The sequence below is a fragment of the Hypomesus nipponensis genome, chromosome 23, assembly GCF_054491055.1.
Source record: "Hypomesus nipponensis isolate SF chromosome 23, ASM5449105v1, whole genome shotgun sequence".
NCBI lineage: Eukaryota > Metazoa > Chordata > Actinopteri > Osmeriformes > Osmeridae > Hypomesus > Hypomesus nipponensis.
In genome coordinates this window covers 20229862-20252500 of record NC_140383.1, presented here as the reverse complement: position 1 = coordinate 20252500, position 22639 = coordinate 20229862, and the positions used below count along the sequence as shown (strand labels likewise).

The 22639-nt window shown below is 49.0% G+C and overlaps 1 protein-coding gene across 3 annotated transcripts in view; it reads left to right on the top strand.

Moving 5' to 3' along the window:
- Positions 1 to 22639, top strand: part of klf12b (Kruppel like factor 12b) — a 37698-nt gene that overhangs the window by 850 nt on the left and 14209 nt on the right. The window contains exons 1-3 of one of the 3 annotated variants that reach the window (XM_084688121.1): positions 12987 to 13041; positions 15000 to 15081; positions 20636 to 21197. In XM_084688121.1, the coding sequence (XP_084544247.1) occupies positions 15016 to 15081; positions 20636 to 21197 (628 nt within the window). In that variant the 5' untranslated portion in view covers positions 12987 to 13041; positions 15000 to 15015. Of the gene's footprint in view, positions 1 to 12986; positions 13042 to 14999; positions 15082 to 20635; positions 21198 to 22639 lie in introns of those variants that run through there. The other 2 variants (XM_084688120.1, XM_084688122.1) reach the window with 2 other exon arrangements.

The following is a 22639-nucleotide window of genomic DNA, read 5'->3' as shown; positions in this document are numbered from 1 at the left end:
GTGGGCGTGTGTGCTTTTGTGTGTTATGCACACTGAGGCAGCAAGGACAGCTCTACAGGGCTGTTAGCAACGGGTTAAACATTTGGAGGCTCGGGTGGCAAAGGAAGGACACTGAGGGGAGGTGTGGGAGGTGTGTGTGTGTGTGGTGTGTGTCAGACCAAGCATGTGTGTCAGTAAACGAGAGTCTGTCCGTGCGTGCATTTGTCAGTGTGTGTAGATGGAAGCATGCGTACTGCATCACCGCGTGTCTTTTTATGTGTGTGTGTCCATTTCAGTGAGTGTTCACCGTGTGCGTTTAGGTGTGTTTTTATGTGTGTGGGTGTTTCGGGGGGGGGGGGTGTTTTGGATGTCATTGGCAGTGCTCTCACTTCCAGGGTAATAGTCATTGGTATTGATGTGTGTCCGTCAGGCAGGAAGGGAGCAGAATGTGTGTGTGTGTTTTGGGGGGGGGGGGGGGGGTGTTGAGGTCTAGGGGCTGGCCCTTGGCTGTTATTTTCAATTACAGTGGACCCGGGCAGAGCTGACAGCAAAGGCATTTGTGCAGCCAGGGTGGGTGGGAGGGAGAGGGGAGGGGTGGTGCGGGGGGGCGCAGGAGGCGGCGGAAGGTGGGAGGCTGGGGCGAGGGAGGGAAGGAGAGGGGGAGGGACAGAGAGGGGAGGGAGAAGTGGAAGGGAAGAGGGAGGGAGGGAGGGCAAAGAGAAGAGACCATGTCCCCTGTTCCTAGGTTTGATGTGGAAACTGAGCAGTGACCTGTGTGACTTTACCGCCCGCCCCCCAGCCCCCCTCCCCCGGCCCCCCGGCCCCCTCCCCCCAAACACACACACACACTGGAGAGGCCCTGCCTGGAACTGGGTGACAGCCTTAGGGGGGGCGGGGAGTGTGTGTGTGTGTGTGTACGTATGAGAGAGGGTGAGACAGTGGTAGGAGGGTTGAGAGAGAAAGAGAGACAGAGAGAGACCCCCTGCAGCTCAGGGGCATTGAGTGAGTGAGATTAGTGGCCATTTAAACTCTCACTTTAAATCCATTTAGCATGCGCTCTCTCCCCCTGCTCTATAGAAGACATGAGAGCCAGGCAAAGGCCGGGCAAGGACTGGAGCACTGAGACCTCCAGAATCGGACCACGATCATGTTTATCCTAACTCTCAGCCTCTCAGAATGTCACATCCTGTTTCATTTTTGATCGAAGATATAAGTGAATTATTGGATTACAACTTCACAGGCACTGCTAAATAAAACCTATGAATCGTCCACACACACACACACACACACACACACACACACACACACACACACACAGTCAGTGAAGATCCTCTTCTGGCTGTTATCAGCCCTCCAGGCCCAGCCTCACAGATACACATCACACCAGGTGGGACTCAATTAAAAAAACAATCACCCCATGGACGCTATCTGCCCATCACAGTTCAGGCCACCACATTTAATAGAGTTCCAGCACTCCACTGCTGAAGGTAGACAGACAGACAGACAGACAGACAGACCCTTTAGGCAGGTTGGTAGGCAGGCAGGTAGGCAGGTATGCCTCATATTTGTACCGAATCCAATGGTTGACAGAACGTTCCAGTAAGAAAGCCTTCCAAGGATCCAGCTTGCTCACTGCTTCTGAACCAGCTGGGTTAGCTAGCTAGCCACCCTACTCGTTGTTTCGGCTGGTATTGATCAAGCTGGCTTCTCTGCCGGTATTGATCTGAGATGAGCTGGATAATACAACGAGAGGACAAACTCAGGTGGTTGGTCTCCCATTCCATTCAGGGGTTGGGGGGTTAATGGGGGAGGAGGAGAGGGAAGGAGAGAAGGGTGATGTGTTAAGGGGAGAGGAGAAAAGGGTGAGGGGAGAGGGGAGGACAAAGCTGAAGTTGAGAGGAGAGATACAGATTATTACAGAGTATGTGTTTTTGTCTGTGTGTGTGTGTGTGTGTGTGTGTGTTTATGTGGGCATGATGGCCCCTGGCCACAGAGTGTTTTGTGTCTCCGGAGCTGTCGGGCCCAGCCATTCAATCACTGGAGGCTCCCGTCACAGGCAAACACAAAGAGAACACACAGACAACCCTACCACATTGGCAGTGGTAACGTGTGGTGAAATGAATTAATATAAATGGTCCAGGACCTGCTCATTACCAGGAGGTCATGGCCAGTGTTTATTCCAAAGAATAATAGACAATGAAACACAACAGATGAGACCCATATATTTATGAACATGTTATCCACATTTCTTTTTTTTTCTTTAAAAGATGTACGCTGTTGGTGTTTGTTTCCAAAGTAAGTAGAACACCAAAGTGTGTGTGTGTGTATAAGTGTGCTTGCGTGACTGATGTTAGTAGGTAAAGGGTGAAAACAAACCCTAATCTCTGTGGTCCTCCTCTGGTTTCGTCAGCTGTACAAATGACAGAATGTTCTTGATGCTGGTGCTCCTCCCGTAGTGTCGACCCTTGACCCTCGTGTCCAGCCCACGTTTGTTTACCAAAGCTGCCTTTGGGAGTGGGTGCACATGGGATGTGTGCATGTGTTTGTATGCATACGTGTGTGTGTGTGTGCGTGTGTGTATGTGTGTGTGTGTTCTCAGTGGGAGGATTGGAGTCAGCAGGAATAAGTGGAGAGACAAACTAGTCGAGGGAAACATTTCAATCACTGATAAACATGTCTTTTTACTCTTCCACAGTATTGTCGTGAACTAGGCTTGTGACTGGCGAGGTTGCTGGAGGGGGTGGGGGGGGGGGGGGGGTGGGATGGGGGTGGGGGGGGGTGGGGGGGGGTGGTTGGCAGAATAATAGTTGTGCAACCACACACGTCAGCCCGTTGGTTTCCAGGAGAGAAAGAAAGAGCCCTCCTCTCTGCCCCTCTCCTCCCCTCTCCGCTCACCACACCTCCCCTCTCATGTCTCCTCTCCTGTGTGAACTTTGGTTCCAGTTGTAGGTCAGCACGTTAGGAGAGAAACTGTGCAAACAACATGTGGAATCCATTTGTAGTCCCGTGGCATTCCTCCACCATCCAGGCAGGCCTTACCTAGGGGGTGTTGGGACAGGAGGGGGTGGGGAAGGGGTGGGGGGGTGGGGAAGGGGTCTCCTGTTTGCTAATGTCGGTCCAGGTTTTAGACAATAACTCCTCTCGATTAGATGTCTGAGACTGGGCCCGAGCATAGCCAAAGAGGACCGGGACCGAGACTGGGGCAGCCATGGATGGACTGAGGAGTAAACACAGCTGTCAGTGGAGTACGGGTGCTGGGGTGGCTCAAATGCTGCCGTGGTTGTGAGAAGAGGAGGATGGAATCTGGAATGGGTCCGCTCAAGTGAGTTCGGAAGAAATGGAAGAAACAGCTGGATGTCGTGAGCAGGGCGTGTGTATGTTCCTGTGAGGTTGTGTGTGTGTGTGAAGGTGTATGTGTGAGTCCAGTGAAGTCAACTTCTGTGCTGCCATGTTGGAGACTTTGCTCACGTCAGCGCTAACACTGAGGGAGCCAGGAAGAGCGGCCACTTTGTGATGCTGTGAGAGAGATAGGACTCTGAAAGGACCATTAAAACACTCAGGAAAGTGGGTCTGTGTGTGTGTGTGTGCGTGTGCGTGCGTGTTTGAGAGAAAGCAGGAGAGTGCGAGCAAAAGAGACAAAGAGAGAGGGAGTGCTTAAGTGTGCAGTGATGTAAAGAGATGGTGGGTCTGTGTCACAGGCTACGTGTAGGTGTAGGTGTGTGTATGTGTGTGTGTATGTGTGTGTGTGTGTATGTGTGCGCGCCTGCATGTATGGAATCTGCATGTACGAGAGAAAGCTTGTCGTAGTGAAGCAAAGCCCTTTATCTATTACTATGACAGGATGGTCCATGTTGCTGCGTGATTTTCTACGTGTGTTCCTTGTGTTTGTGTGGGTTCAAGGGTGTGTTAGGGTGTGTTCTAGTGTGTTTCAGAGTGTGGTGTTCCGCTATGTATTTGGATGTTTTCCTGTGTGCATGCCGCAGTTGTTAAACATCTGGGTCGATCTTGAGTGCATGTGAGTGCATGTGTTTTCTTATACTGTATACATTTGACAGCCTATTGTAAATGTGTGTGTGTGTGTGTGTGTGTGTGTAGTTTGTGTGTACTCTGTCCTCCTCAACTGTGGGGTGAGGTTCTCCAATGCTTCACACACACACAAAACACATACACACAGATATAGCCTGGAGGGGATAAAGCAGCAGCCTACTCTAAGGATCCCCCCATTAGGACAGGAGTGTACAGATATCCCTAGAGACAGGGGAGAGAGACAGGAGAGACAGAGAGAGAGAGAGAGAGAGAGAGAGAGAGAGAGACAGAGAGAGAGAGAGAGAGAGAGAGAGACAGACAGACAGACAGAGAGAGAGAGAGAGAGAGAGAGAGAGAGAGAGAGAGAGAGAGAGAGAGAGAGAGAGAGAGAGAGAGAGAAGAAGCAGATGAGGTAGGGGTGGGGGTGGAATTGGAGAGTGGACTACAGGCATTAGTTGCTCTATCATTTGCCTCTCTCTCTCTCTTTCTCTCTCTCTCTATCTCTCTCTCTTTACCTCTCATTCTATCTCAGCTCTTCTCCAGTCCAGTGACTTCCAGCTCTATCATAAAGCAGCCACAACTGCTCCAAGGTCCAGCACCAATCATTCGGTTTTCCGGTCTTTCATTTGACATTATTGATCATATTGAATACCTAATCAATCTTAACATGATGACGTTTACTATGTTTCAATACCTTTACCTCAGCCTGTCCAGATGGCTATGATGGTAGGCATGTTAGTTAGTAAAAAAGGAAAGAAAGGGAGTGAAGGAAGATTAAATAAGACAATGGAGTCACTGAGTGCACGGTGTATTGATCGCTAATTGGTAACCTCCCTCTGTCCCCAAACCCCTCGTGCACGCACATGTAGCTGTGCACGCACAAACACACTCGTGGGCACACTCGTGCACATGCATAATGTTCACACACGTGCGTATGATGCTCGTATCATCTCATCATCTCAAGTGCTCGTCAATGTTGCCGTTGACCAAGAAGGATCCCCAGCCAACTGTTTGCTATCAAAACGTGCAACATCTCAGTGGGCTAAACCTGCTCGTCATTTATTCATCGTCAAGTATAATCATACATTTGTGTCGTGTGTGTGTGTGTGTGTGTGTGTGTGTGTGCATTTGCGTGTGTGTGTGAGTCTGTGTGTGTGTGTATCTAGGTAGCCTCTCATGTCGTGCTCAGTTATCAACTCTGTAGAGATGAGATGAGCACCACTGCAGTATCCATATTACTGACTAGACTGACTATTTCTCTGTAACTGCCTTATTTGCTGTTTTCCCCCAGATCTTGGGTACATGATGCAATCAGATGTCAGACTGTGCCGTTTACCTCTCAGGAGGGCTGAGTTTGTGTGTGGGCATGATGTGCATGTATGGGCATGTGTGTGTGTGTGGTGGTGGGGCTGTGGTGGGTTCATCCATCTTCTCTGTGATGAACATACCGTGCCTCTTCATCAGGGATGCACCGCGCTCTAGAAAAAGAAGGGTGCATGCTTACGTTTGTGCCTGCGTCCATGCTTGTGTATTTGTGAAACAGTCACCAAGGTGGCTGCAGGCAAAGTTCACAAGGTTGTGTGTGTGTGTGTGCGCGTTCTTGTGTGTGTGGCGAGCACAAAAACACAATCTCAGACGCAGACTAAAACAAAGAAACACAGGCATACAGGCACACAAGACCTGGCTTGAGAATAACCCTTCATCTTTCTCCCTTGAGGTTCACGTACGTGCTGACACTGTTTAACTCACGCTGTAGACCAGTTGCACCCGGTTGGCCATTTTTGCCACCCAAAGGTGTGTTTGCAGAGACTGGGCAAAGTTCGCCTTGAAGCTCAAAAGGGAGCAGGGGGAGAGGATTGGGAGGTGTCAAGCGCGGTGGAAGTCTCCCACAAACCATCAGAATCGTACATTTCCACAATGGTTGATGATTGTGGTCATCTTACAAGCATTTCTTCAGATTTGTATGCTTTTTGGTGCTTTCTTGTTTATTATTCATTGTAAAAAAAAACATGAAATAGGTATGCCTGTGAGAAAAAGGGAAAACAACTGTGCCCTATGGCTAGTTGGAAATATAGTTTTCAACTCCAATGTTGACACAATTCTAGAAGCAGTCATCAATTTACTGGCCCATGAAATGCAACGACTACATTCTCCGGTTGGTCCCATCCTTTTGTCAGGAAATGAACACAAACATAATGTATAAAGATTAATTTAGCAGGCCACTGTGGGTCAAGCTAACATACCACTCAGCAACTCAGGCGAAGAGAGTAAGGAGCAGGGAGGAAAACATGGAAAATGTTGGTTACTCAGCAAAAATTCATGGCTTGGAAAATGACTTTTTCATAATTGTTATCTGGAAACACTAGAATATTAGGGTTTCCCATCACCTTTCTTTTTTTGTGTGTGGTGAGCCCTAGAACCACCACAACATTCGCATGAGCCTGGGTTCATGTTCACCTACACCTACTACAGAACTCAGTGACCCGGTGGGAGAGAGAGAGAGAGTTTGAAAAAAGGCCACGGTGTGTGTGTGGAGGCAAGTATACGATTTGTGTATACTGTGTCTGTGTAATAGTATCAGTGGCAGTCAAATATAGTTGATGGTTCTGTGCATGTTTCCACAAATTTGCAAGTGTGAGTGTGTGTGTGTGTGTGCACGCACGTGTGAGAGTGGACACAGCGGAATTGAGCTTCATCCGGCGACCTCATCCACTTCATCCCGACAGGATTACTGACACAGGATCCCCCTGTCAGAAATAGCCCCGGCCCAAGGGCAATCCACAGGAATATGGGAACTTCCGTGGACATGGCATATGTGAATGAGGGAGTGCATATGAGTATTCAGAATGTGTGTGCACTCTATGTGTGGACTGTGTTTGTGACCGTGGGTTATGTGGGTGTGTGGCGATGTGTGTATGTGTCTTTTTTAAGTGTGTGTGTTTGTGTTTGTATGTGTGTCTATAAATGGAGCCAGTTTCCTCCCAGGTGCAGAGGCCCTGACTGGGGTTTTAAGGACATGGACTGGAGTCTATGTGTGTGTGTGTGTGTGTGTGTGTGTGTGTGTGTGGGTGCGTTAAATGTATTTCCTTCTGGACTCTGTTCCCACTGATATTCAGGCCTGTCAAAATGTCAATTTGATTCATATTTAGATATCATCGTAACAGTATTGATGTATTCATCACTACCAGAGATTTGCTTTTGATGTTCTGAAAGCGTACAGTGCATGTGCTGTTTTAGCACCTGGTGTTAGACTAATGGAGTTGTGTGTGGGGAACGTGAAGCAGATGTGAAGTGTGTGTGTGTGTGGTTAAAGAGAATGAGGTGCAATGACTCTGGTGCTGTCTGGAGCACTGGAGCACAAACAAAAGATGTTGGTGGTTCAAACTGTTACTAGACTACAGTATGTTTTGTCCCTAACATGAGCGGATGACTGTTTAAGAGAGCCAGCTTCACACAGAAAAAGAAAATTGCAGCTACTCTAAAGGGTACAGGTGACGAGAGTGGACAGAAACTCAATCATAATTGATTGTCTGATATGATCTGTGTGTGTGTGGCTGTTTACCGTGTTCCTGGCCCGAGTCTCTCAGAAAGAACAGCAGAAGTGCAAGGACAGAGAGCACCTAATAATAGATGGACAGAAGAAGAAGTTCTCTGTCTGCTTGTCTGTCTGTCTGTCTGTGTATCTCTGTCTGTGTATCTCTGTCTGTCTGTCTGTCTGTCTGTCTGTCTGTCTGTCTGTGTATCTCTGTCTGTCTGTCTGTCTGTCTGTGTGTCTGTGTGTCTGTCTGTCTGTCTGTCTGTGTGTCTGTCTGTCTGTGTATCTCTGTCTGTCTGTCTGTCTGTCTGTCTGTCTGTCTGTCTGTCTGTGTATCTCTGTCTGTCTGTCTGTCTGTCTGCCTGCCTGCCTGCCTGCCTGCCTGCCTGCCTGCCTGCCTGCCTGCCTGTCTGTCTGTCTGTCTGTCTGTCTGTCTGTCTGTCTGTCTGTCTGTCTGTCTGTCTGTCTGTCTGTCTGCCTGTCTGTCTTCATTGACAAACCGGTGTACAAAGGTGCATCCGATGAGTCACTCCAAAAGTCTTCTTCTCTGTTCCTCCTCTTTGCGGTGCATGTCTGCTGTGCTACTGTTCCATGTTCTGTATAAGGGTGAGAGGTAACGCCTATTTCCATAGCAGTTTTTTTGTTTTTACTCCATATCTGTATATGTCTGTACTATCATGTTCTGATGCTTACTCTGGGCTCCCCGGTACTGATTTTAGAAGCTGCAGCACTCAGCTTGCTTGAGTCCGGTACAAAATTGTCCCAGTAGACCCAGCTCTTTAGCTCCACTGCAGCCAAAGAAAACACTCCTTATGGAATGGAAATTTTGAGGCCATTCACCAAGAGCCAGAAAAGATTTAACTGAAGAAAAAAAACATGTCCATCAGAGTCCATCCAGGGGTGAGGGACTAGGGGATATACACACAAACACACACACTGACAAGCGCACGCACAGAAGGCACACACACTAACACACAAACATTTACAAACAAATATTACAGACTGAGAGTGTGAGGAAGTGAATTGTAGAGAATTAACCAGAGTTTAACCATTGGGGACCGGAAGGATCTTGTAACGTTTTAACAACAATCTTGTAACATTGTAACAGTTTGAGCAATAACAATAATAGACTAGGTAAAATTCCCTGATGAAAAGGATATCAAGCCGTACTGACATGTTCCATTTGGGAGCCCCCAAAATAATGATGTGGACGTTCCTATAGATGTATGTAAGGTCTCAGACCCCCATAGTTTCAGTCTCTGTTGGTGTTGCTATAGAATTGTCTTGTTATGTGGTACTGCTTCAAGCTACTTGTTTGACTGGACACTCTGGACTGTGCAACACAGTGTTAGAGGTAGTAAAGCAATCACTAGGATTAGGCTAGGGCTAGGGCTAGGGCTAGGGCTAGGGCTGGGGCTAGGGCTAGGGCTAGGGCTAGGGCTAGGGCTAGGGCTAGGGCTAGGGCTAGGGCTAGGGCTAGGGCTAGGGCTAGGGCTAGGGCTAGGGCTAGGGCTAGGGCTAGGGCTAGGGCCAGGCAGGACATCTGAAATAGCCAGTTAGGGCAGACTGAGTGGAAACTACTTAAGGTAGTGTCTACCCTATGAAGCGTTGTTCTTGAACTCTGGATACATGATGTTCAGTCTAACATACAGACACAGCACATTTCTGCTCCCCCCATACCAACACCATCCTTCCCCCTCATCACCTTGCCTGCCAACGCTTTTACATTTCACAAAGTTGTCTGAATACATGTCATAATTCCAACACGCCAACATTTCCATCTGTTTACTGTAACTGACAGTTTAAGTACAGTGATACCCTTTTTGTGTGATGAATGCTAAGGGCCACGTTCCAAAGTTTGAAAAATGCACATTGAGTTATTCATGTAATGGTTTATATTTTTAGTGGGTAAAACTGAGGTGAAAAGTGATATTATCTCTCCATAGCAAACCTATATCTAGACCTAGGAACAAGATTCCAGGTGATTCCTTAATAAAATAAAAAAATCAAGATGACCGCTTCAACACGGGCAGCTGCTCTCATTTCCAGGATGATCTCTTTCCGACTACTCTGGGTTGTTGGGAGGGCTAAAACGCGGTTCTGTTCCGTCGTGGTGTCAAAGGGGTGCTGTCAGACTGACTGAACATAAATCACCCGGTCATGTCATCACATTGAGCACACACTGACAGTTAGAGAGCAAGAGAGAAGGAGCGAGACGATTGCTGTAGATATATAGTGGGTTCTAAGGGCTGTGGGTTTTGTGAGAATGAGAGCGAGCGAGGGAGGGAGGGAGGGAGAGAGAGAGAGAGAGAGAGAGAGAGAGAGAGAGAGAGAGAGAGAGAGAGAGAGAGAGGGAGGAAGGAAGTGTAGTGTGTCTCGGAGAGGTAGGGTTGGAGGTTGGAGTCAGGCTGACTCGTCAGATCAGGGTGCTCGGGGTCACGACAGCACAGGGAAGTGAACACCAGCACGCACACACAGAAACCCAACAGGAAATGCTTCTTTTCTCATCAGAAAAAAGACGCTCGGCTTACCCTTTCAGAAGGCCGGCTGTTGTTTTCAACTGTGAAACTTTTCGCCAGTCTTCCTACATCCTGATAAATTGTGATTATAGCTTCTGTAGATTCTCTCATTCTCTGTCTCTCTCCCTGTGGTAGTGGAGGAGGAGGAGGAGGAGGAGGGACTGTTGGCATGCTTTGTGCGCTCTGGGCTTAGCAAGGCCTTGGCTCTGGTCCACATCCCCTCTCCATCCTCACTCGGCCCCCTCGCTCCTGTTTCACCCCTCTCCACAGCCCTTCCCCCGCCTCTTCCCTTTCTCTCTTTACCCCTCTCCCCCATTCCGCTTCTCTCTATCCCCCCTCCCGTCCCCCCCCCCTCCTCTCCATTTCCACCGCCTCCCCCCCCCCACTCACACTCGTCCTGCACCTCTCCACCTCTCTGCAATGTTCACCTCCACCCCCTCCCCCACAGCAAGCAGCTCTACTGTTCTCTTGCCACACCCCCCCACCCCACCCACCCCCCCTCCTCCCCACCCAAGCCCCCTCCTTCCCACCCCCCCTCCTCCCCACCCAGCCCCCTCATCACCACCCAGCCCCCTCCTTCCCACCCTCCCACCCTCCTACCCACCCACCCTCCTCCCCTATGGCAGTAGGTTCAGCCTCTGTGACACAGATGCACACACTCGCTCTGGGCGCTCGACATGGGAACAAAGCATTGGCGGGGCAGAGTGGGTCCGTCTGTTCACATGTGTGTGTGTGTGTGTGTGTGTGCGTGTGTGTGTGCGTGCACTGTATGTGTGCGCAGTGTGTGTGAGCAAGAGAATGTGCACATCGTACATCAAGCGTGTGTGTTCTCCTCTCTGGCGATCCATTCCAAACAGATAGCAAAGTAGACTGGAGACCACCAAGCTGTCCTAACAAAGCATTTCTTTTCAAAATTCTAGAACCTACCACCTTTTTTGTAGTTCTAGAAATGTTAAGGCCATGTACATTCTCACAATGTTACAATTCTGGTAAGCATTTCCACCTCTCCAACTCTCTCCAAACAGTCTCATCCTCCTTTATCCCTTCCCATTCCCCACTCTGTCCCCAAACCCTCTCTCCATTTCTAATTAGTCCCCATTAAAACTTGACCTTTGAAAACAAGAAGTCATTAACCAAGTGTGATGGTTTATCACAGCCTCACCGTGACAACTACAGCAGCAGTGCTAGACACGCTGCGCAGGAGAAAGCTTCCGTTGCACAACAAATGAACCGGGAGCCAGTATGTTAAAGACTCACTGAGGACTATTTGAATCTGTGTGTGTGTGTGTGTGTGTGTGAGAGGTCAGCGTTAAAGTCCACAAGGTCAGGGTTTTCGATGCTGACCCATCACCTCCTATTGATCGTCCAGTCAGTGGTGTGACAGCGTCTGGCCTTATCCCCTTGCTCCAGAGATGGACCCCCATCATGGAGATAGTTATCAGAAGAGGAGGGGCATCGTGGAGTGTGGGGGGCCATGGGGGGGGTCGGGGTGGTGTGTCTGTATGTGTGTGTGTGTGGGGGGGGGTGGGTGGCGGGGGTGGTGGGGGGGGTGGGTGGGGGGGGTGGACGAGCAACTAGAACGGGGCGAAGGGGTTCAATACACACATATGTAGACGTAGACAACATACTTACTGTACATGCACACCGACGGACCTGCTTCTCTTGTCAGAATTGTCCCCGTTTATCACCTGGTCCTTCCCTCAGGGAGGTGGCTGGTGGGATGGGATTAGAGGGTTGGTACGGGTCAAGCAGGGAGGGTAGAAATGAGATGCCCCGACACCCCACCCCACCCCCCTCCCTCTCCACCTTCCTCCCACATCACCTCTCCCCCCCCCCCCCCTCCTTCCCCCCTCGCACGGATGGCTAGCAGCAGATGGAAAGATGGTCTTAACCTGCCCTCTCGCTTCTTCTCTCTCTTCCCCTCTCCTCCTCTCCTCTCCCCCCCCCCCCTTCCGCCCTCCTTTTCCTTATTGAGCTCAACCACCGGACCAAATCAAGAGATAGTGAATGCCAAACGCCTATGGTGGTGCCCCCTTGGAATAATCCTCCACCTTTTGGATCCATTTCCCCCACACGCATTCAGGACACATTCAAACGTATAAAATGGAGAGTGCCATTGGAAAAACAGCCAAGTGTCTTCTGAATTCCACCCCGCTCCCCCTCCCCTCTCAGATGAAAGATGTTCGACCACCGTGACCTACTGTAGATGGAGTCGGTTAGACCATTATTCTGTGTTAGGTCTTTAGCCAACCAAAGGCATTCTCGCTCCATTGATTTCCTATAGAGATGCCTGACGTTGGTCAGTTCATTAGCTGGGCTGTGGTAGGCCACTGGATTAGACAGAGTCTTCAAGGAACTAGAGTCTGAAAGGGATCATAAAGAGACCTAGGGATGGCTGGTTGGGATTGGTTGCTGTGCAGAGTGAAAGCTTCAATTGGTTCTCGCGGTTTGATGGTATTTTGACAGGCTCTCCAAGTAAAATCAGTTTTTGGTAAATATACTAGAAAAACACACAATATTGTGTTTTTCTGAAAAAAACAGCCAAGTGTCTTCTGAATTCCACCCCGCTCCCCCTCCCCTCTCAGATGAAAGATGTTCGACCACCGTTACCTACTGTAGATGGAGTCGGTTAGACCATTATTAGAAAAACACACAATATTGTGTTTTTCTGCAATGGCACATTCACGAGCAGGGTCATGAAACGACACGTTCATTCACAAGCTTCCCTTTGAGTCTGTGGGGTTTCATGGAAGGAACGCTCTCCTCTCCTCTCTCGTGTCTGTGGGGTTTCATGGAAGGAACGCTCTCCTCTCCTCTCTCGTTGCTGGAGGATGGATTGGGATTGCTGCTGCTACACCCCCCTCTCCCCACCCCTCCCGCCCTGTTAGCGTTGCCAGGGCAACACTATCTCGGCCCACCAAGACCTGCAGCCGAAGGACATCCTGGACAACAATACAATAGCGGGAGAGCAGGGGAGCCAAGGTACCTGAGGGACTTAGACCTGGAGGAGTTCTGGGGAGTGTGGGGGAGGGAAAGGTGTGTGTGTGAGAGTGTGAGAGTCTGTGTGTGTAGGGTGGGGGGGGTGGGGGGTGAGAGGGAGAGTGGTCTGCTAGTGGGGGGGGATGCGGGGGTGGAGATTGTATATCGAGAGTGAAAATCCTGGCCTCCTCACAGAAACACACCCCCCTGCAGTAACACCGCCACACACACACAAACGCTGAAACAGACACTTGGGAAGAAGATTTCTGATGAAGAATCACACAGGCTGTACAACCCATTATTTCATGATTGTGGTCATAAAATAATGAGCGTTTGATTTGCGGTACTTTTTAACGATACACAAAAGCAACTGATTTGTTTCGAGCTTGGTGCCCGCAAACTCCACAATTGCCTAAGTTAGAGCGTATCTCTACACAACCCTATATCTGTAGCACAAATATGTAACACACCTTTTATAACTCACCGGAGTCAATGTGGTTATGGAAGTTTTTGGAAGAGTCATTGAGAGCCTATACAGCATGTCAACAAAACATCATGCCTACCTTTGTTTACAGACGCGTTGTGTACAAGCAAGATATTTGAACCAAAGTTCTACCAGGACAGTGTGCGTGTGCGTGCGTGTGTGTGAGGAGAGGGGGCAGAGATGTCCCAGTCTATCTGCTTTGTCGGCGTTTGTGTGTGAAGCTTCTGCTGTAATAATAATAAGAGGCTGGGTTACTTCAGGCCGGCCGAGAGACAGAGAGAGAGAGAGAGAGAGAGAGAGAGAGAGAGAGAGAGAGAGAGAGAGAGAGAGAGAGAGAGAGAGAGAGAGAGAGAGAGAGAGAGAGAGAGAGAGAGAGAGAGAGAGGAACGGCCATTGTTGTTATTGGCTGGCTCAGAGGATGGCTCTTAAAGGAACAGTGTTCTAAGGAGTGCCGCACACACAGCTGACCTTTCAGGACCAGCACTGGTTTATAAACAGAGGTCTGTCTCTGTGTGTGTGGGTGTGTGTGTGTGTGTGTGTGTGTGTGCATGGATAGACAACTTATATATCATTGTGTGTGTGTATCTGTAAATGTTCAAGTGTTCGTGCTTGTGGGGATTTTGGAGGTGAGTTCAGTTCTGAGTTCAGTTTCCTATTACCTATAGACAAGCAGTACATGTTTGACAAACTTTCAGATTTCAAGCAACTGAAAACTTCCCCCTCTCATTGTGTCATTTGTGATTTCCAAATCTCTGCTTGGCATGACCGCAGACAGGTAGCAGGCTCCAAGCGCCCTCTTTCCCCTTCTTCATTTATTGTGCAACACAGTGTGGTTGCGCTCGGTGCTCTAAACAGAATAGCTAATGACCCTATGTGGAAAATACAACCACGTCGTGACACATTGTTCTCCTTCAGCTTGCAGTGAGAGTCCCGATCGAAGTCCTCCTGAATGTTCCTGACAGTTGTGTTGCGGTGATTTCATTTAAAACGCAAAATACAATGATGAGCCAGTCGCATTGTGGAGTGTTTTGGGGAGATCCAGTATTGTCGACAAACACACAGACATAGTTACAGTTTGTTTCAATTTGAAGAGTACATAACACGCATAGGGAGGGAGAGGAGAAGAGAGAGCGAGAGACAGAAAAAGTGCGAGAGAGATGCAGAGAGTTACAGAGAAACACGACAACGACTGGGGGATATAAAGAGAGCACGTTTGCATGTGAGGCTGGTCATCGCGGTTCCGGTGTGCACACCTTTCCGCATGTGTGTTTGACAATCCTCCCTGGACCCTTGGTCACGCTAGCACCCTGAGTGTCTGTCTGACCGTTTCCTCTGTTCCTCTCTCTCTCTCTCTCTCTCTCTCTCTCTCTCTCTCTCTCTCTCTCTCTCTCTCTCTCTCGTCTCTCTCTCTCTCTCTCTCTCTCTCTCTCTCTCTCTCTCTCTCTCTCTCTCTCTCTCTCTCTCTCTCTCTCCACAGACGGCCCAGACGCAGGATGCTGATGCTTGACGGAATGCCAGCCGTCCGAGTCAAAACCCAGCCCCTGGAGACAGAACCAGGGGTAAGAGAGGAGAGCGAGTTGTTTTCCCGGCTGTGTCCCTCTTCTTCTTTTTCCTCCTCCCTCTCTTTGTCTCCCCTCCCAGCGATAGTAGGCCTATAATCACTGCCAGGCCTGGGCGAGTGTGGGGGCTCTGAGGGGTAGTCGGGCCAGAGAGGAGGAGAGGAGGAGGAGGAGGAGGAGGAGAGGAGGAGGGCCACAGCTGGAGTAGGCATGTGTTGAGGATGCATGGTGAGGTGGCTGTAGAGTTGAGTTTGGCTGGTGGGAAGGGGTGGGGGTGGGGGGGATTCACCACTACAGGAGGGACAGAGGGAAAACAACATATTTCACTCTGTTTTTCTCTGTCTTCTGGCCTTGGCCTGTTCCTGTCAAACCCTTCTCTCTTTCTTGTTCACTTGTATCTCTCGTCATGCAGAATGGGTCCCTTTCTCACTCATTCTTTTTCATACACAAACAGCCACAGTCTTTTTTTTTCTTCAACGCAAACACAATTGATACTACAGTAATATCGCTGTCTTTCTTTGTCTCTCTCTTTGTCTCGCTCTGTTTGTCTCACACACACCTACACAATCTCCAACATCTCTCTCACCCTGTTATGTGTTCTTTCTTTTCTCCTCTCTCTCCCTTTTTCTCTCATTTTATCTTCATTCACTGGCACCCATAGTGTGAACACATATTTTATAATGATATTGTGAAAACAATAGAATTAATGCATTTACCAAGGATACCAACAATAACCAGGAACTTATACACAACCAAACTACAGTTTCAATATCCTCCCCTTTCCTCTCTGGCACGCACAATTACTGAAATTAAAGTTACCTCATCTGACACCCCCACCTGTCCGTCCATCAGCGACAAGCACCAAAACTGTCAAGCTTCATTCCTTTGACCATGCATACCAACTTTACATGCCTGGAGTGAAGCGTAGAGAAATGATGCTCTTGAGAACCTCTCAATCATCCCCAAGAACCATCAAATTGTTGTGTCGTGAGTTTTTCTTTGTTGTTTTGGGCACACACACACATGCATGCACGCGGACACGCACACCCACACACTCACAAATTAAGTGCTCCAGTCTGGAAATCCACCAGTTAGTGGTATTCGCTGGTCTGCCTGTGGAGAGGCTGTTGCTAGGCTACTGGGTCCATTGTGTGGCTCTACAGCTGTGTGCTACATGGTCTGTGTTATATTTTTAGTCGTTGTAATTAGTACCCAGTTATCAGTGATTACAGCTCGCATATTAGCAATAACTTGTTGATCTTGATATGTTTGTCACTATACGTGAGCATAGCACCCATTGCTATTAGAGATCTAGAGGAAACCTGGGCCACATTATGTCCGTCTAATCTTACACTGGCAATGATTTTGAGCTGTGCCATATTACACAGTTGAAGACAGGTTCTTTTGTATGGGGACGGGGTAAAGAGGACAGGGGTTAGCATCGAGTCAGATAGGGAAACAGACGAGCAAGTACAGGTTTAAACAACATCGGAGGCGTTTCTGCTGGATTTGAAGTGATTTCCAAGTGCTGTGCACTCGCCCTCCTACTTAATGGCTCGTGATTGAAGTCACAACGCGTGTATGTAGCTGTTAGAATCAGACAGGCTTACAGGAAGTGCGCTGCCCACACTGCTTTGATCTGTGCTGAGATGCGATCTTGGCCTAACTGACTGAGCGTCTCTTTAAACAGCCAGTCAAGACAGACAGACAGACGGTTTAGTCTGCCGAAACGTGGTCTTCATTTAGGTGGCGTGGGGCCAAGGGTTTTCTGGAAATGATTTGTCTCGTTAGGGTATTCGCCCACATGTGGCCTGGAAACTGGGCCCTGTTGACTAGGATCCCCTAATAAAGACAATGGCTTCATGACAGAGGCAAGGCAGATGGGTGGAGCGTATGTGTGTGTGTGTGAGAGAGAGAGAGAGAGAGAGAGAGAGAGAGAGAGAGAGAGAGAGAGAGAGAGAGAGAGAGAGAGAGAGAGAGAGAGAGAGAGAGAGAGAGAGAGAGAGAGAGAGAGAGAGAGAGAGAGAGAGAGAGAGAGAGAACGGCGCTGTGTTTGTGTGTCAAAGTGAGAGCTGGATCGGGGGCGGCTGAGATTGAGTTTTCAGACGTTTTCCATTGCGATCCATACAAAAACCAATGCCAACATGCAAATCACTTGTTTTTCATGTTTGTGTAACTCACTTCTTCTCTGTGACCTTTTTTCCGCCACCGAAATGTTCTCAAGCTCGAGACCTCTTCTGACTTGCTTTCAGCAGCACCACCTATTGATCTCAATGTAATCATTATTGGTTGTCAATGTTCCAATACAACTTCACACCCTTCAACATCCAGTCCACGTCGCATTTTTTACGTGGAGCGACATTGCTTAGCGCAAACCATGGCTCCACTAACCACACTAATTGACGAGGCTCATGAATAATAAAGTTTGATTCGAACGTGAATCAAGAGGAGAGTGAACGGTATTTTCTCCCCCGGTGGTTCCTCTGTCCCCGAGAGACAGGCCCCGCTCGGTTCCTGTGCTCTACCAACCTATCTGGCGGCACGAGGAGCTTGACACTGTCCCTCCTCCCATATAGCAACATGCTAAACCAGAGCACCAGCCGCCTCTGAACATGAGAGCCATAGCCTGAGGGCCCAGATAGGATGTATGGAATACTGAATCACATCATCGGCTTTGGGATCACATGACCGCTGTGGAAGCTTGACATCCTATTAGTAGCATCGCCGTGGTGACATAAGCAGAGTGTAATGGAGTTAGCCTAAGGCTGTGCTTCCCAAAGGACGCCCTATACTCACTAGTGTGTTATAGATGGTGTTGAGCTAGCTAAATCTTGAAGACTGGAGTTGTGTGGAAAGAAAAATGAAAATGACCCGGTGATATGGATGGAGTTATTGAGCCCCGGGCATGATATTTTCTAGCCTCTTCACTGAAGAGTTACTATCATTTTCCCGGAAATGTTCCCGAGAAGTTCCTGTAATGTCTATCCACATATCAACAGTTGATAAGTTAACAGATAGTGTTGTTCAAATTTGGGAGGACAAGGGTGGTATTTCATTGTAATGACAGCTCGTGTTTGGACAGCAGATAAAAGATTCCCGGCCTACAAAAACACCCTGCAACAGTAAAAGTCCTATTTTGGAATTTAACTGCGTCAAGATTATAGCTTCTTTATGGGGAATTAACTATGACAGGGTGATTATTCAGCCATTTCTAGGCCACATTCACACAAGCTTGAAGTTGGAATTGCTTCAGCAGTCTATTGATAGCTAATGATGTCATTGATTGTTTACTGGCTTACTACAGCAGACCTTTAAGGACCTCACTTCCGTGCACATATTCCAAGCTAGGCAGTGGCGATCATTTAGCATGACCTATGAACTGCTGCCACCCTTTACCCCCAGATGACCCGGGTCAGAGTTCAGAGGTTGCAGCAGGCGCTGCCCTTGTTCTCTGACCCAGAAAGCAGCTTCATATGGAAAAATGCTCTGATTCATGAGGTCGTAACATTTCCCGTAGGCTGAAAATTAGTGTAAGTCTGGGATTAAAAATAGGATCTCGGACACAAACGCACACATAAACTCTTGCAAAAAACTCCCAGCACTAATTCAGCACAGGCCCACACTCAGCCAGAAAGATTACAGATGGGGAAAGAAATGCAAAGTGAAAAAAGGACCAGGACTAACTAGAAAAAAGACACGGCCCTCTTCGAACACAGAGAACATTCTTCACATCTGTTGCTGTGAACGTAGCGTAGCGTAGCCTAGAGTAGCACATTCCTTTCGGCATTAATGAGCTGTTCTTCCATGATTACTGGTGTACAGCAGACCCCTTTTCTGCTACTGGCCGTGCTGGCTCTGCTTCTTACTAAGGGCTCTGCAGCTTGTACACACTAGCTTGCTGCAGTGGCTTTTCAGTGTGCATGTAAATTGACCACCACTTGGTTAGCTTTGCTGAACAGTGTGTGTAGGCTATGCTAGCTTTGCTCCAAAGCTTTTGCATGCCAGTTTTGCAGTTTTTGTGTGTTGTTGAGCTCTAACAGTGAGTGTATAGTTTGGGCCTGAACTGGCTTGCTAGTTCTGCTCTAAAATATGCGTGCACATTAGCCAGCTAGATCTTTATGTTGGTGTACTGTGTTGGCCTATGTATAATTGTAGATAGCTGTTCTTGCTAACTTGAGAACCCATAAACGTTGGGACTCATAATTTTTGGACTGTCGCACTAAATAATTGTCTTTTTTTTCAATCACATCCAAATGTAGGCATACCGTTGGTCAAAGTTGGCAGCCCTGCTACAGGACTCCAAAAGCCCACTCACAAAAGAATCGTTATCCTTCAAACAAAATTCACGATCACTTTTTTTTCTCATATGAATTGGCTTTGGAAACTGCTGAATGTTTGCCCAATTCTTTTGGTAGGACATGTTTACAGTGCAATGTTTACAGATGTGGAGATCCTCAGTCAGTGAATCTAATTTGTGTTTACACAGATGCCCCCTCCACCGTTCTGATTCTTTTATGGTCAGGTGTGGTAGAGGAGGTGGCAGGTATGTCCCTGGAGGTTCTTGTGAAGGAGTCACCAATTCTTGGCCTGGGGAGGCCGAGTACTAAGAGGGTAGATCCGGGTATGGGGGGGATGGGTTTGTCAGGAAATTGGGCCCATATGATGTTTTTCCACCATCAGAGAGAAGATCTAGATGATATGAATGGAGCCAGGAGAGCTGTGTTCCTGCGGGAGTGATAGAAACCAGGAGGAAGAGAGAGACAAATGCCAGAGGACAGAGAGAGAGACAGAGAGAGAGAGAGACAGAGAGAGAGAGAGAGAGAGGGGGGGGGAGACAGAGAGAGAGCTGGTGTAAGAGTAGGAAGGAAGCTGGACTTATCCAGCTTTTCTTCTATGCATGACATCATACAAAAAACCAGACGGAGTTACTATGTTCCAGAGTAAATTGTTCATCAGTGAAGAAGAATAATAAATATCACAGTTTAACACCCATAACAAAGCAACCAGAAACATGAGCATTGTCTAATATAGTAACATGGTAACATTAGTCTGAGGCATTTGGTTTTATAAATGTCAGTTAGCAAAGTCCTTCATGCAATCCTTAACAAACTGTAGCGAATGCCTCTTTTATAATACTATGGTACATGAACAATAATAAATACAGATTACCAGACTGGATTTTTTTTTTTTAGGAGGAATCAATCATTTGATTGTTACAGGACGTTCCATACTCTATTCCAATTCTAAGCTACCTGGCTGTGCTCTGCTGTCTGGTTGAGGGTCGACAGTATAGAGTCTTTCTTGGGGCTCTTTCTTCTGCTGTAGGCATCGTGTAATGAACTGAATTTACCCTCGCAGCCATAGGACTACATACTATAGATTTAAGAGTGGATGAAGAGATGTGCTTTCCCAGGCAGTACGTGTGCCAGGTCTTATGAAAGCTGACTGCGTGTTGACTTTAAGTCCCAGGTCTGTCCTCCTCTGCTCTGCGTCTCTCGTACCTGCACTGCCAAAGTGACACCGCTGTTGTCTTTTGTCCTCTCTCCTCCCCCAGTCCCCAAAGGTGCGCCGCTACCCAGCGATGGACGCCGTTCCCCTCCTGCTCGGCAAGGTCAAACCCGAACCCCCGGAGGACCTCCTCGCCCACGACCACCGCTTCCAGACGGAGCCCGTCGACCTGTCCATCAACAAGCCCCGCCCCTCGCCCCCCTCCGCCACGGCGGTCGCCTCCTCCCCGTCCCCCCTCACCTCCGCCTTCTCCCCGTCCTCCCTGTCGTCGTCCTCCTCGTCGTCCTCCTCCTCCTCCCCGTCCGTCATCACCTCCGCCTCGTCCGTGCTCACGCCAGGCCCCTTGGTCGCCCCGCCGGGCAACGGCGTCAGCAGAGGTCAGCAGTTTGTCCACATCCTGCACCCCGTCCCGCCGCCTCCGTCCAGCCCTCTGAGCCTGGGGGGCGGGGTGGTCCATGGCCCGGGCAAGATGGCCAGCCACGTGCACCGAATCCCAGTGGTGGTGCAGTCTCTGCCGCTGATGTACACCACGTCCGTCCGCACCAACGCCAGCCTCAACAGCTCCATCATGCTACCTCTCCTGGACCAGGCCAAGCACCACAGCAAAGGTTAGTCGACCGCTGAGTGAGCCGTTCCGTGTCTCTGCACCTCGGTACTAGGGCTCCATTTCGAGGTGGCGTCCTCGTGTGCGCTCTGGTGTTGACAGTGCCGGTTCACTTTGTGGCGGCCGACACGACCAACGATGATGGTGCTTTGTAGTGACGTCTGTAGACTTCAGCTCAAACACGGCGTCAATCGAGACAGCGCACAGAAGCATATGACGGTGTAATGACCGGCTTTACCGTACTTCACCGGTGTGCACGTTTATCTATAGTGTTTGTGTGTGTTTGCAATTGCGTGTAAGCAAGGGAGAACATTTGCAAGTGTTCTGTGAAAAAGGGCCCCCTGGGCAATAACATTCCCACCTGAGAGAAGACATTTTCTGGATGAAAGGCTCTATGTCAGCAGTTGGATTTTCCTCTGACCACCTCAAACCTCAGATCCAAGGACCCAGGGCCAGCCAAAGATCTTTCCCTCAAAAAGGAGTACATATCTGGGATTGGGTGACTGGGTTAAAGTCCTTCTTCTGCTCTGACCCAGCTTGCCCAGACTCAGTCTGGCTCAGAACAGGGTGGGGTTTTAATGCTGCTAACCGCGGGCAGGAAGACTGGGTGGTTCTAACACACACACACACACATGCATGCACATTGACACATGCACACACACAAGGGAACCGTTTGTTGTTAAACTGCTTGTTTATCTAGATTTTCTGTCTGTCACTCCCTGTCAGACACACACACACACACATATACGAGGACACAAACTCTCAGTTGGCTTGGCGGATGGGCGTTTTAAATGCTGGGTGTTTGCTGGGTGTCTCCTTGGAGAGGAGAGTAGAGGAGAGGAGGGGGGAGGGGGAGGGAGGAGAGGAGGGAGGGAGGAGAGGAGGGAGGGAGGGAGGGGAAGGGGAGGGAGGGAGGGAGGGAGGGAGGGAGGGAGGGAGGGAGGGAGGGAGGGAGGGAGGGAGGGAGGGAGGGAGGGAGGGAGGGAGGGAGGGAGGGAGGGAGGGAGGGAGGGAGGGAGGGAGGGAGGGAGGAGAGAGGAAAAACAAAGGTTGCGTAAGAGGGTGTGGACTGATATTGAAGATGGTTGGCAGAGTAAGCACACACACGTAGACATCTACTCCCCCATGTTTGTGGGAGAACAGGGTGAGAACAGGGTGAGAACAGGGTGGAGTAGACTCTGTCATACTGTTACTGTCACACACATACACACAACTCATTCACTTCCCCAATCCAGTATAGCCAGCCAGTCAGCCAATTATGAAAGTAAAATATATTACAATGCCTGTAAAAATTATGTTATCAAAGTAAACCATCATGATTGGTGCTGTTTGCAAAAAACCTCAGAGGAAATCTACAGCCTGGAGTGTTCACACCCAGTTGAATTCCAAATAAACTAAAATTGCAAGAGGAAATTCAATACTTCTCAGTGATGTAGTGGCCAAGCC